The 12,075-nt window shown below is 42.1% G+C and overlaps 1 protein-coding gene across 2 annotated transcripts in view; it reads left to right on the forward strand.

Annotated features, from left to right (window-relative positions):
- The first annotated feature begins 4,839 nt into the window (after positions 1 to 4,839).
- Positions 4,840 to 12,075, forward strand: part of CFAP65 (cilia and flagella associated protein 65) — a 43,336-nt gene continuing 36,100 nt past the window's right edge. The window contains exons 1-6 of one of the 2 annotated variants that reach the window (XM_020792174.3): positions 4,840 to 4,968; positions 7,475 to 7,551; positions 7,763 to 7,944; positions 8,733 to 8,835; positions 10,423 to 10,589; positions 11,480 to 11,673. In XM_020792174.3, coding sequence (XP_020647833.3) covers positions 7,477 to 7,551; positions 7,763 to 7,944; positions 8,733 to 8,835; positions 10,423 to 10,589; positions 11,480 to 11,673 — 721 coding nt within the window. In that variant the 5' untranslated portion in view covers positions 4,840 to 4,968; positions 7,475 to 7,476. Of the gene's footprint in view, positions 5,134 to 7,474; positions 7,552 to 7,762; positions 7,945 to 8,732; positions 8,836 to 10,422; positions 10,590 to 11,479; positions 11,674 to 12,075 lie in introns of both variants that reach the window. The other variant, XM_020792173.3, reaches the window with a different exon arrangement.

A 12,075-nucleotide genomic window follows, 5' to 3' on the forward strand; every position in this document is an offset into this window, starting at 1 on the left:
CACTTTCAGCCTGACCTACATCAGAGAGTTGTTATCAGGAAAATGTGGGGAAGAGGAGAGGCACAGCTTTGAGTTTACTGGAGAAAAGGCAGGATATAAAACAAACAAATATATATGAATTAAATTAATTATCCTATTAAAGAAGAATATAGTTAAAACTCATTGTCGTCGTTTAGTCGTTTAGTCGTGTCCGACTCTTCGTGACCCCATGGACCAGAGCACGCCAGGCCCTCCTATCTTCCACTGCCTCCTGGAGTTATGTCAAATTCATTCTGGTAGCTTCACAGACACTGTCCAGCCATCTCATCCTCGGTTGCCCCCTTCTCCTCCTGCCATCACACTTTCCCAACATCAGGGTCTTTTCCAGGGAGTCTTTTGTTATATTTTGTAACTTACTGCTGTGAATCACCACTAAGTAATGAGGCACTGGTCACATTAGTAGGCTCACACCTCTCGCACAGTTGGGCAAGTGCTCTGTAATGTGACTGGTATCTCATAGTTAGTGGCCAGTGATTCACTGTGGTGAGTTATACAACTTAACTTCAACAAACACACATCAGCAGCAGGATTCTACTTACTTAAAAAAAATACTGTTATAAAAATGATTACAATTAGCCACAGAAGCATGCATAGCATAGGCATCCTTCAGTCTCGAGAGACTATGGTAACATGCTCTGAATCGAGGAGTGTCCTCTCCAGAGCATGAAGCCCGGGTAAGGTAATATGGAGGATAGGCTGTTACCCAAGCAGCAGATCCCCCCTCTCCACATTGCTGAAATGGTCCAATGGAAAGGCAAGAGCCAATACAACTGGTTCCAGCAATGTCGCAGGAGTTGGCAGAATGACACATGCTGCCTTCGGGACTCCAGCTCCGGATTTTGCCTCGAGGTTAATTCCTGAAGCGTTTTCCATGAGTGGATATAGCCACAAGGCAGTGGAGGTTTGATATCGGAGTTTTCCTTCTCCTAGATGGGCTGCCTTCCATGGCTGATGAGCCCCACCTACCCGGCCAGCTCTTTAATAGTGCAAAAGTATGATCATAGATCATAGAAGCATGCAGTACATCCTTAAAGCCACCATCCTTAGCAATGCGTTTTGTAGTCTGAGAGCTGCCACAAAAAAAGGCCCTCAATTGTTCTCACAAAGGCTGTTGGGACCAAAATGTATCTGAAAGTTTAGGAAGGCTTTTATGGAAGAATACCATGTTTCAGATCGAAATGCTGTTGTAACAAGGGAAGCTGCATCTTTTCTCTGAAGAGAAACCTTTAAACGTTGTACTGTAATGGTACCCAAAGAGCAGGTTATTTAATATTTACAGCCTCGCAAGACGATGTTAATTCGTTCCGCGAAAATTGCTGTTTTGTGAAAACATCGTCTTGCGAAATGCGGTTCCCCATTGGAATGCATTGAAATCTATTTAATGCATTCCAATGGGGAAAATAGTCATCGTCTTGCGAAAATCGCCCATAGGAAAACTGTTTTGTGAAGCGCGGACCAGCTGTCAAAATCGCTGTCTTGCAAAAATCGGTCCCTAAAAAACCGTTTTGCAAGTCGCAGACCTAGCTGTCAAAATCGTCATCTTGCGAAAAATGGTCCAAAAAAAGACACCATCTTGCGAAGCACGGACCGAAACATTGTCTAGCAAAAATCGCCCATAGGGAAAACCATTTTGCGAAGCACTATAGCGATCTCAAAAACTCATCGTCTTGCGAATAAACCGTTTTGCAAGGTAATCGTCTAGTGAGGCACCACTGTATATGCTTCACCATTACCTGTTATTTCCTAGCAGTGGTAAGAGGGAGTTTCTGTGCGCTGGGGTAAAGAAGGTTAGGACATCTCTGAATGACCCTTCAGGGCTGAGTAGGGATGTCCTAGTTTTCTTGTCGGATCAAAGTGTGTGTGTGTGTGTGTGTGTGTGTGTGTGTGTGTGTGTGTGTGTGTGCGTGCGTGCGTGCGTGTGCGTGTGCGTGCGCGTGTGTGTTTTCCCCTACAGCATAAAGCTCCCTAGGGCATGGCCATTCTGTCCATGACATTTTAATAAAATGTGAAACTCACATTTTGACAAGATATCACATTAGTGACATTAATACACCATACTATACACAGTATTATGAGCAAGTATCAATAGCTACATGGATGATGGCCTTTTAGATATTGTTGGACTTCAGCTCCCATCATCCTCAACCAACATGGCTCATGCTCAACAGTAATGATAATTATAACCCACTAATTCAGAAGGCCACTAATTCCCCATCTGAAGTATTTCATGCAAACTGGGGAAAAAATCACTTTGGAAGCCCGGCAGAATCAAGGCCTTTCTTTGTAAAGGAGAGCTGTAACAGCCAAGTTAAAATAAATGATGATCCTAGCAAAATCTGTTGCGTTGAGATATAGAGTCCCATCCAAATCAATTTTTAAGCAACCAAGGTTCTGTCATCAAGGCATTGGGACTTTTAATCTCAAGTAGGAATGAAGAATACGGAACATGGTTCTTTGGCATTCTGAGTCCAAAAAAGGGCCCTGAACATCCCAGACCGATTCAACTGAGAGCCAATTTTCCCTTTTTAACAGAACTAGTTTCCCTAGAATCTTGTGCTTATGCCAGTCACAGTAAGAAAAATAAATAAATCTCCTTTTGGTCACAAAGTCACTGGAATCTGATGGAAGACCCAGGCGCTATCATAGCTACAGCTCTGCAGTATCCAAGGCCATAGGTTAAGTGGAAGCACATGGGAAAGGTGGCCTGGAGCAGAGAAAATGACACAAGATGTGTGGCTATCTGGCTCTCACAGGCGGAAACATTCTCATTGGTACACCATGACAGGTTTAATTTCCAGAGTATACCTATTAAAATGATGGATGGTAGAATTCAGATCATGCCAAGACTGTTGGTGATTCTTTGCTATTGTCCAAAGTGTATTATTTACTGGCTCTTACTTACAAGATTGTTTCTGCTGAATCTGGGCATTTGCCCAATTTGGGAGCCAGTAGTAGCACTGGAGAGAGAGGAAATGAAATTGATTTATAGTTTTTTACCAACATGACTCAAAACGTAAGCAGACATATACTGTATTAAAAACACATTATTTTACCTTATTTACATATCTCAGAATCAGTGCAGTTTTCAGCTCCAAGGACACTCGCAAGGCTGTATCTAGGTTCCTCATCATTTTCTCTCTGACATATGGAAGATGCACAAAGATGCAGGGCATCTCTGGAATATGCCACCCACCATGTTCTAGGAACATCCCATGATTATTTTTGTCAAGTTCAGATCTTTTCACTTGATTTTTCTGGAATAAAAAAAAATCTAGAACTGATAAATGAAAAGCCGAGATCACTGCTGACCTATTTTACATTTTAGATCTTTTACCTACCCATTCCTGTTTTTGCAAAGGCAATCATTTGGCATGCTTATCATCACCATACTTCACAGGTGGGTGATTTGTGAGCTGCAGGAGTCATTGGTGTGCAGCTGACACAATCCTTTACCATGGGCTAGCCCGGTGGTTCCCAACCATGGATCCCCATTTGTTCTTGGATGACAGCTCCCAGAAATCCTGGCCAGCACAGCTAGCGACAAAGGCTTCTGTGAATTTGAGTCCAAGAACATTTGGGGACCCAAGGTTGTGAACCACTGGGCTAGACAAATTGTTCACTTCTGCCCTAGATATCCTGCTTGGATATCTCGTCCCCCCTCTTCCTGATATGTGCCTAATCTGAAAGCCTAATTTCAGTAATAATAAAAAGCACCCATAATTCAACTAAACAAAATGCAACATCAAATTGCCTACAGATGATTACAGTATTCTGAATCAGAGATGAAGTATACCTCCATTCTTCAGATGAGTTGGACAAAAACTCCCACAATCTTTTACGAGGGGGTTCTGCTTTCTGGGACTTCTGGGAGTTGGAAGTCCAAAACATTTGGAAGGTCAGATTTCGTTCTTGATCATCCCTGCCTTTTTCACCTGCTTAGTTTTATGCTTAATCCAGTTGACTAAAATAATATATATAATATATATGCAAGGATTGTAGCCGGGAACGTGGTGGCGCTGTGGGCTAAACCGCAGAAGCCTGTGCTGCAGGGTCAGAAGACCAAGCAGTCGTAAGATCGAATCCACGTGACGGAGTGAGCTCCCATCGCTTTGTCCCAGCTCCCGCCAACCTAGCGGTTCGAAAGCACGCAAATGCGAGTAGATAAATAGGTACCATCTCGGTGGGAAGGTAACAGTGTTCCGTGTCTAAAATCACACTGGCCATGTGACCACGGAAAGATTGTCTTCGGACAAACGCTGGCTCTATGGCTTGAAGAGCGGGATGAGCGCCGCCCCCTAGAGTCGGACACGACTGGACAAAAATTGTCAAGGGGAACCTTTACCTTTACCTAAGGATTGTAGCCAGTCTCAGTAACAAATATATATAAAGGGACGCCAGTCCCAGGTGCTCCATGGCAGCGAGAGGGGAAAAAAAGAAAAGAAAAGAAGAGAGGCAGGATTTATTTATTTATTCCATCGCATAATGGAATAATTATGGGTCGGGTCTGTGCAGTTTGCATTTTGCCCAAGCCTTTCCAGGTTGGCTGTTTTCTTGGGAGGCCCAATGGGGGAAACAACCTTCCAATCGATACTTAATTCACCGAGTTACTTAGCCAGCAGGACATATATTATGCACATTGTTCCTGTTGTTCCAGAGCCACTCTGTCTCTAGTGGTTCTCCACCAGGCCCTACTCCTCAGTATCCATCTCTCCCTATACAGTACCTGAGCTTTCCTTATCAGAGTTGCGACCGTAGAAGAACTGTTCCTCGTCGACTGCCGTAGTTGGTTGCTACGGGAGACGACGACGCGGCTTGCGAGTCTTGGTTTCCATAGCGACTCCGAGCGTTTCACGTTCCTCGCTTGCTTTGATGTTCTCTTCTGTTCCAGGAGAGCCTCGCTTCTTGGAGCCGCGGGAGGGGGACATTTAGGTAGGGCTCCCCAGAGCCCACGGCGGGCACTGCCGAGAAGGTTCATGGGGCCTCGGGCGGATGGGATGCTGGGGCCTCTCCCGCTGCTGCTCCCTGCCAGGACTCCCCCGTTGGTGTGGGGGGCTCCCGTGGGCAATGTGCCGGGACCAGGGCAGGAGCCCAACGGTAGGCAGAGGAACTAGGGCAGCGTGAGGCTTGCTTTGCCGAGGCATGGAGCCTTTTACCCCAGCCGCCCTGTCCCAACGACCCCATGATGCTGCCTCTCCTCCAGAACGCCATATTACAAAGATGCCCTTCGATTTGTATTCCTGCTCTGAGCAGAGGGGGTTGGACTTGATGGCCTTATCGGCCCCTTCCAGCTGCACTGTTGTATGATTCACGCTCTCGTGGCTTATTAGGAGGCGCCTAAAGCGGCCAGCAGGATGTGCATCCCACCCATCATCCACCCCTTACACCTTATGCTGTAGCTACTACCGTTGGTTGTGTTATAAGAGCATTCCTTCCTACGAAGTGAGCAGGAGGGGAGTTCAGAAGAGACCAGCAAGCATCCACCCATGTGTTCACCTTCCTGTTCCTTCTACAGTTTGGACGGGGAGGACAGAAATGAGACTATTAGGAGATAGGTAGCACTTTCAGGTGGCTTCATACAGCTTGTGTGTTGTGTTCACTCAAAAGATAGCTCCCACTGAGTGGCAGTACGGTTTACCCTTGAGTTAGGAAACAGGAACATGATATTGCAAGAGGAGGGCTGACTTTGCAAACTATTGCTTATTCAATGTATTCTCAAAGGCTTTCACGGCCGGGATCCGAGGGTTGTTGTAGGTTTTTCGGACTGTTTAGCTGTGTCCGAAGGTTTTTCTTCCTAACGTTTTGCCAGTCTCTGTGGCCAGCATCTTCAGAGGACAGGAGTTAGAACTCTGCCTGTGTTGTAGTGTGTGGGATAGTTGAGTATTTATAGCTGTGTGATCAGTGTTTTGTCCTTTTCACAAAAACCTCCAGAACGGGGCCAAACAGCCTGAAAAACCTACAACAACCAACTATTGCTTATTCCTTTGGGACTGAATTTTGTTGCCCTTCATGAATAAAAAGGTCACATTTCAGAAACAACAATGGTTGCAGTCTTTAGCACTTCAGATAACATTTGTCCTGCTGTTTGGTGCACTGCATGGGTGGGTTGTTGTTGTTGTTGTTGTTGTTTGTGATCAGGCAATCTGATAGCTAGAGTGAATTAATTTGTTCCCAGAGTACTCTATTTGAAGTGCCAATTGAAACAGTGGCTACAGGAAGTTTCTCCATCGGCACAACATACAAGGCAAAGAAAATATTTTTTAAAATTTAATCTAAGTAATTAAGTGCATCAGTGATAGTCTAGCAGAGGCAAACATTCAATAATTTGACTTTCCTTGCCCCTCTACAGAGGAGTAGAGGAAGTATTCAATCTGCCAATATGTTGAAGTGGCTTGCTTATTAAGCCGCTTCACGATAATGGAAATTGACAATGGAGGGAGCTGGACTAAATAGTGTTGCTTGAGATTGGTATGGCATTTGGATGTGAGGATGGCACCAAATGGCATTTCACTCCTCCCCTTCAACTTCAGGTGACCCTATTTAGACCACACCAGCCCATTCAAAAAGGGCTAGTGTAGTCATAGCCTTAATAAATATAAGAAAAACAAAGATTGTTTCCTTTGAGTGAGGGCTTGGGAAAATAGGGTCATTTAAGATCACTTAGAGGTATGTTATGTCATTTGGTGTGATCCTGCATCCACATGGCATATGCAGCTCAAGTAACCCTATTTAGCTTTCCACCCTTTAAAGGGGAAAGAATTAAAATCCCTTTCCTTGTGCCCTGCTGTCTCTTCCTCCTTCTGAGAGGAAGCTTTAAATCTCTCCCTGAAAAGCACAGCACATCAGTGTTGCCCTAATAGGCTTAAAAAGAAAACCTTTCTGTTGCCTCCCTCTCCCCTTTTATGGAGGAGCAGAGGACGTTTTTAATTTCCTTATATCATTAATGGGCTAAGCTGTCTGCTAAGCTATTTAACAATATTGGGGAATAGAAAATAGCAACCCATCTGTTTTGATGTGATCCCAGAGATTTCATGTGCTAGAACTGAACCAAAACAGAATGATCCTACCTGAACCTAAAAAAGAGTAGCCCCTTACAGGGAGTTAAAAAGGCTATTAGGAATGCTCTGGGGAATAGGCTTTTTTTCCTTACATTTCTGTCATATGGTCACCAACAAAAGAAGTGAATCAGCTCTTCCCCAGTGCAGACCAAACAATGGGATGACTCCCCATCTTGTTATACCTTGAATTCTTTTCAACCTTTGTAATACGCTCCACAATTCCATTGGTATGTCTTAGAGTACAACCTTCTCCTGCTACATCAGCTCTAATGTGCTGCAACTTTATTTATTTATTTGACTTCTACCCCGCCGATCTAGACCAAAGGTCTTTGGACAACTTTCTGGACAACTAACGTGTTCTTTGGTTCTCCCAAATGCAGAGATGCTCACCCACATAGAGAGATACTCAGCAAACTCAGACCCACTTCAGAGACTCTGTCATGGTAGTACCAAGCAGGTAAATAAACTTTATTGCTCAAATGTTAAGAGAGCTCAAATTTAAAATCCGTAATGATTTAATTTTCACTGACATTATTTCAGCTATTCCAGATGGCAAACACTAATATGGATGTAGTTTGTCCTGCTCATTCTTTGGATAAGCTTGAATAACTTGCCCTCCTGAATAAGAAATGAATGGAATTACAACGTTCTTTTCCTTATTTCTTCAGAACCTGATGGTGTCTGTGCGGCGGTCTTTAGATACTGCTGTGAAGAAAAGTAAGAAGAATATTTTCTGGGGTATTGAAGTAGCTGAGGTGCTCATCTGGCAAGGATGGTGTTTGGGAAAAGAATTCACCAAGCACCTAATTTTGAGAAATGTGTGTCTGAAAACCCAGAAGCTAAGATTCAGGTGTGTATACAATATAAAAGGCAGGAAGCTCTGTTACATCTCTGCTCTGCACCTATTATTACAGTAGTTAATAATGATGTGCATGTACGGCAACTCTCATCTTGCTATCCAACTGTGTTGAACAAAACACTGTGGATGCAAAACATATTTCATAGGAAAATATTCAGCTATTTTGAATACATACATTTATAAATATATTATGCAGTCTGCTTGGTGCAAACCCTATTGTCTAACCATTAGGCAGCATGCTCCAGTAATTCCCATAAAAGTAATTCCCGTAAAAGTAGTTCCCAGGGAACTCCACAAGACTTGCTTTCGAGAAAGCATATGTTTTGATTACATGTATGCATATGTGCACGCACGCGCACACACACGCAAACACACACACTTATTTACGTTCTGGTTGTTTATTATTAATTTATTTAAAATATTTTTACCTGCCTTTCTCCTTAAAAAGGACCCATGGTGGCTTACATCATTGAAAGACAATATTTAAAGCTGAAAACAATTATTAGTTTTTTTAGTATCCTACTGTATTGTGAATACATTTTTCCTGTACAACCATACTGGTTTTAGTCATAAACTGGACATCTTTTAAAAATTGTCTTAGCATTTTTTCTAATAGATTTTGTGTTTTAGTTTGACAGTGGAAAATATTGGGCTTTCATAATCTTATTTGTTAATTTCATATATGAGATCACACACTTTATAGGTATAATTTTTGTTCTGTTTTACAAAGAGTCTTAGCATCACCTTATTTCTAATTTCTCTGTTTTGTTTTGTTCCAGACCTCCTACTACACGTTTCTTCATCACCATTTTCCCACAGCCCATTATTTTGAGTCCTGGGATGTCTATAACTCTGCCCATTATCTTCCGCCCTTTGGAAAAGGTAAACTAGGGATGTATTTACTTCTTATATAAAGTCATCAACTAAAAGGTGTATTACAGCAGCATTCTGTTTGATCCTCCTCTGACTTGGTGGGGCAAGGAGAAAGCAGAATGGTATTGAACTGACTAGCCTGTGGGATGGTTGAAATGATGTGATGTCCCCTCCAAGACTTGTGAGTTCTACTTCTCCCAAAATTTATTCTCAGTTTCCTTTCACAAATACTGTATACAAATCCCTGTTAAGGCTTAAGTTTCTTCATCTCTGGGGAGGGGGGGGGAATCTGAATCTTGGAAAATTAAGAGAGAACCTCTTATGGGCAGAATACTGGTCCATCAGTAATAGTGCAGTGCCATTTAGCTATCTTGATCCTTTTGGAGAAAGCTGGAGTATAAATGCAATAAATAAATATCCTTAATATTTACAACTCTGGTAAGGTTACAGTCCATCTGCACAATTCTCTCTATAAAACATGATGGGTTAAGTCTGGTTTAAAATTCACATAGAGAAGACTCATTAAAATGAATGGGAGTTGTTAGCTGACATTGGTGTAAGTTCCAGCTATTTTAATGGATCTGCCCACAAACTAGAGACTAAAATTAGATTTATCTCAATGTAATACAGGTTTCCCCTTAACAATTTGTCTGGTCGTGTCCGACTCTAGGGGGCAGTGCTCATCTCTTGTTTCCAAGCCATAGAGCCATTGTTTTAAATACAATTATCTAACAAAATTACAAAATGTAGCAGTTCATGAACTGAAAGCAACATTTGTTCCTGTTGTCAATGTAAAGTGTTGGTAGTAACCAAGTGTGGTGTGGTGATGGGCAGGACTCAAGAGACTGGGTTCACAGTTTTGCTTGGCGATGGAAACTCATGAGGGTTGGGTGGCACTGGTAAACTACTATTGCTTAAATATCTCACCTTGAAAACCCTATAAATGAGATCTGACTTGATCACATGTAATGTGCACAATAACATTTGGAGCCCTTAATGACTAGGACCACAGAGCCATCTTGAGAGTCTTCACCTGTATGAACATGCCTGAATCTAAAGATTGTTTCTTAAAGTACTGGTCTTTTATCCATTAATTAAGATCTGATTTGAGGGTAACAGGAGCAGGGACCTTCTTGATGATGGTATCACAGTTGTGGAATTCTTTTTCCAGGAAGTTCAACAAGCTTCTTCTCTTCCTTTTCTCAGATAATATCTGAAGATTAATTTTATAACTTAGTGTGCTGTTTTTATTTTTTCTGTTGTTTTAATTCGTCTAATTTTTTGTGGGACTTGATAGTGATTTTTTTAATTGCTACCATATGTTTGTAGTTTTTCTGTGACGTTTTATGTTGTCTTGAATTACTTTTATGTAAGCCACTTTGGAAAATATATTTGAAAATGGCCGACACAACTTAAAGAAATAAATTGACTTAATTGCTAGCAGCACTGCTCATGCACAGTGCTCTGTACTTACTACCTCTTAGGATGTGTGATGGGCAGCTCCTGGTAGACATCTGTAAAGGGGCCTGTCTCATCTTTGTGTTTGGTGCAGAAGAGGTGTTCAGCCCGATTGCCCTCTTCTCACTTCTTACGTAGAAAGAATACGAAGATAGCATCACCTTTGAAAAGCCGGAAGGAGAATTCTCTGTCGTGCTGCATGCCAGGCTACCACATCTTGATTTGCTTTTCCCAGAAAGCATCCAGCTTCCCTTATGTGCTGTTCATGACACCACAGAGGCCTCTTTTACCATGTACAATGATGGGTGAGTGTGCTTGACGGTACATTGCTTACTGAATTTGGGGTTGCATGCATTTCCCCCCAACCGATTATGATAATTACAATCTGTAGTTGCATTATACCTGCATGAAATCTGCACAGTTGTTATCTGATAATTCTTGTTTTTCTTTTTCCTCCACATTGCTTTTTCCTTTTGTGTTGTGTTGTATTTTTTTTATAGTAAGCCAGAGGGCAGAGACTGTATTATTTTTACTGATTTATGATCTGCTCTGAAAGTCTTTCTGGCTGAAAAGTAAAATACAAATGACTTATAGCTGAACCATTTCACTTATGCTTAAACATTTCTGCTGCATCATCAAAATCTCCCACAACCTCTGTGATCCAAAAGTGTAGCTAGTTTCTCTAAAGCAGCCATTCTCAAACCCTCCCCCCCACCGCTTTATTTCGCCATGGCTATAACACTATGAAAGAAATATAAACCAAATCAGGATTGCATAAATTGAATAACTAACCTTATAAGGTGTTGTGTGAAGAATTGTTTCCAGTCTGTGACCTCCTTCAAATGTTCCAGAATTCCCCAGGAGGCTTTATGGCCCCCACTGAGAATGGCTGCTCTAAAGGGTCTCTGATGGGGATCCTGTAAGCGATGGCCTGGCAGCTTATGGCCCTTCAGATTTTGTTGGACTTCAGATTTCAGCTTCCTGCTTCAAGCCATAAACTTATGGGCATGGAAGATCTCCTTGTGCATTTTTTTCATTACACCTTCCACGGGAAACAGGGTGGCAGAGTGTGCACCATTGCTTGCATTCTTATTTTGACAAGGTGCACCAGTTTTTCACATATTTTTTGGATACTTTGAGAAATCCTCTACAGTATAATGGGAGGGCTTTGATTTACATTGTACATTTCTTATAGGGATCTGCTGACATGTTTTAGCTGGAAGGCACCAAAGTCTTTCTGCCTTCTGCCTACACGTGGCATTTTGGACCCTGGAGAAAAGTGTACAGTGAAGGTGATCTTTCAGCCTGAGATGGCTCTAGTGCATGATGTAGTGGCAATGTGCAGTTTTGGAGATACTCAGGAGAAGGCCATCAGGCTGAAAGCTGTTGGTAAGAATCATTAGAGTCTAGAAGCAAGGGCACACAGCATGAAATATAAATGTTCCCCCATAAGTTTTATGATTTTCTTGTTTCCTGCAACACTGAAACCATGTGTACTAAAGAAGGCATGTGACTTATGTCCCTACCCTCTGTTCTTTAGAAGGTTATAGTTCATGGTGTTCTTAATTGTCTTAATGGTCGCATGCCACAAGCAAGATGCACCAATGTAAACATTTTGTAAATGCCAGTAGCACTACAGTCATAGTCTTTATGTATCTTCATTAAATTATGCCTAGTGACTTGTGAACTGTAGTGCCTATTGAACAGTTAGATATCGTCTTTAGAATAAAATTCACGAATGTTAGGGAACCTGCTCTTTTTTTCTGAACATCCTTGATTATGGAATACAGT

Source organism: Pogona vitticeps, chromosome 1, assembly GCF_051106095.1.
Source record: "Pogona vitticeps strain Pit_001003342236 chromosome 1, PviZW2.1, whole genome shotgun sequence".
In the NCBI taxonomy this organism is placed as follows: domain Eukaryota; kingdom Metazoa; phylum Chordata; class Lepidosauria; order Squamata; family Agamidae; genus Pogona; species Pogona vitticeps.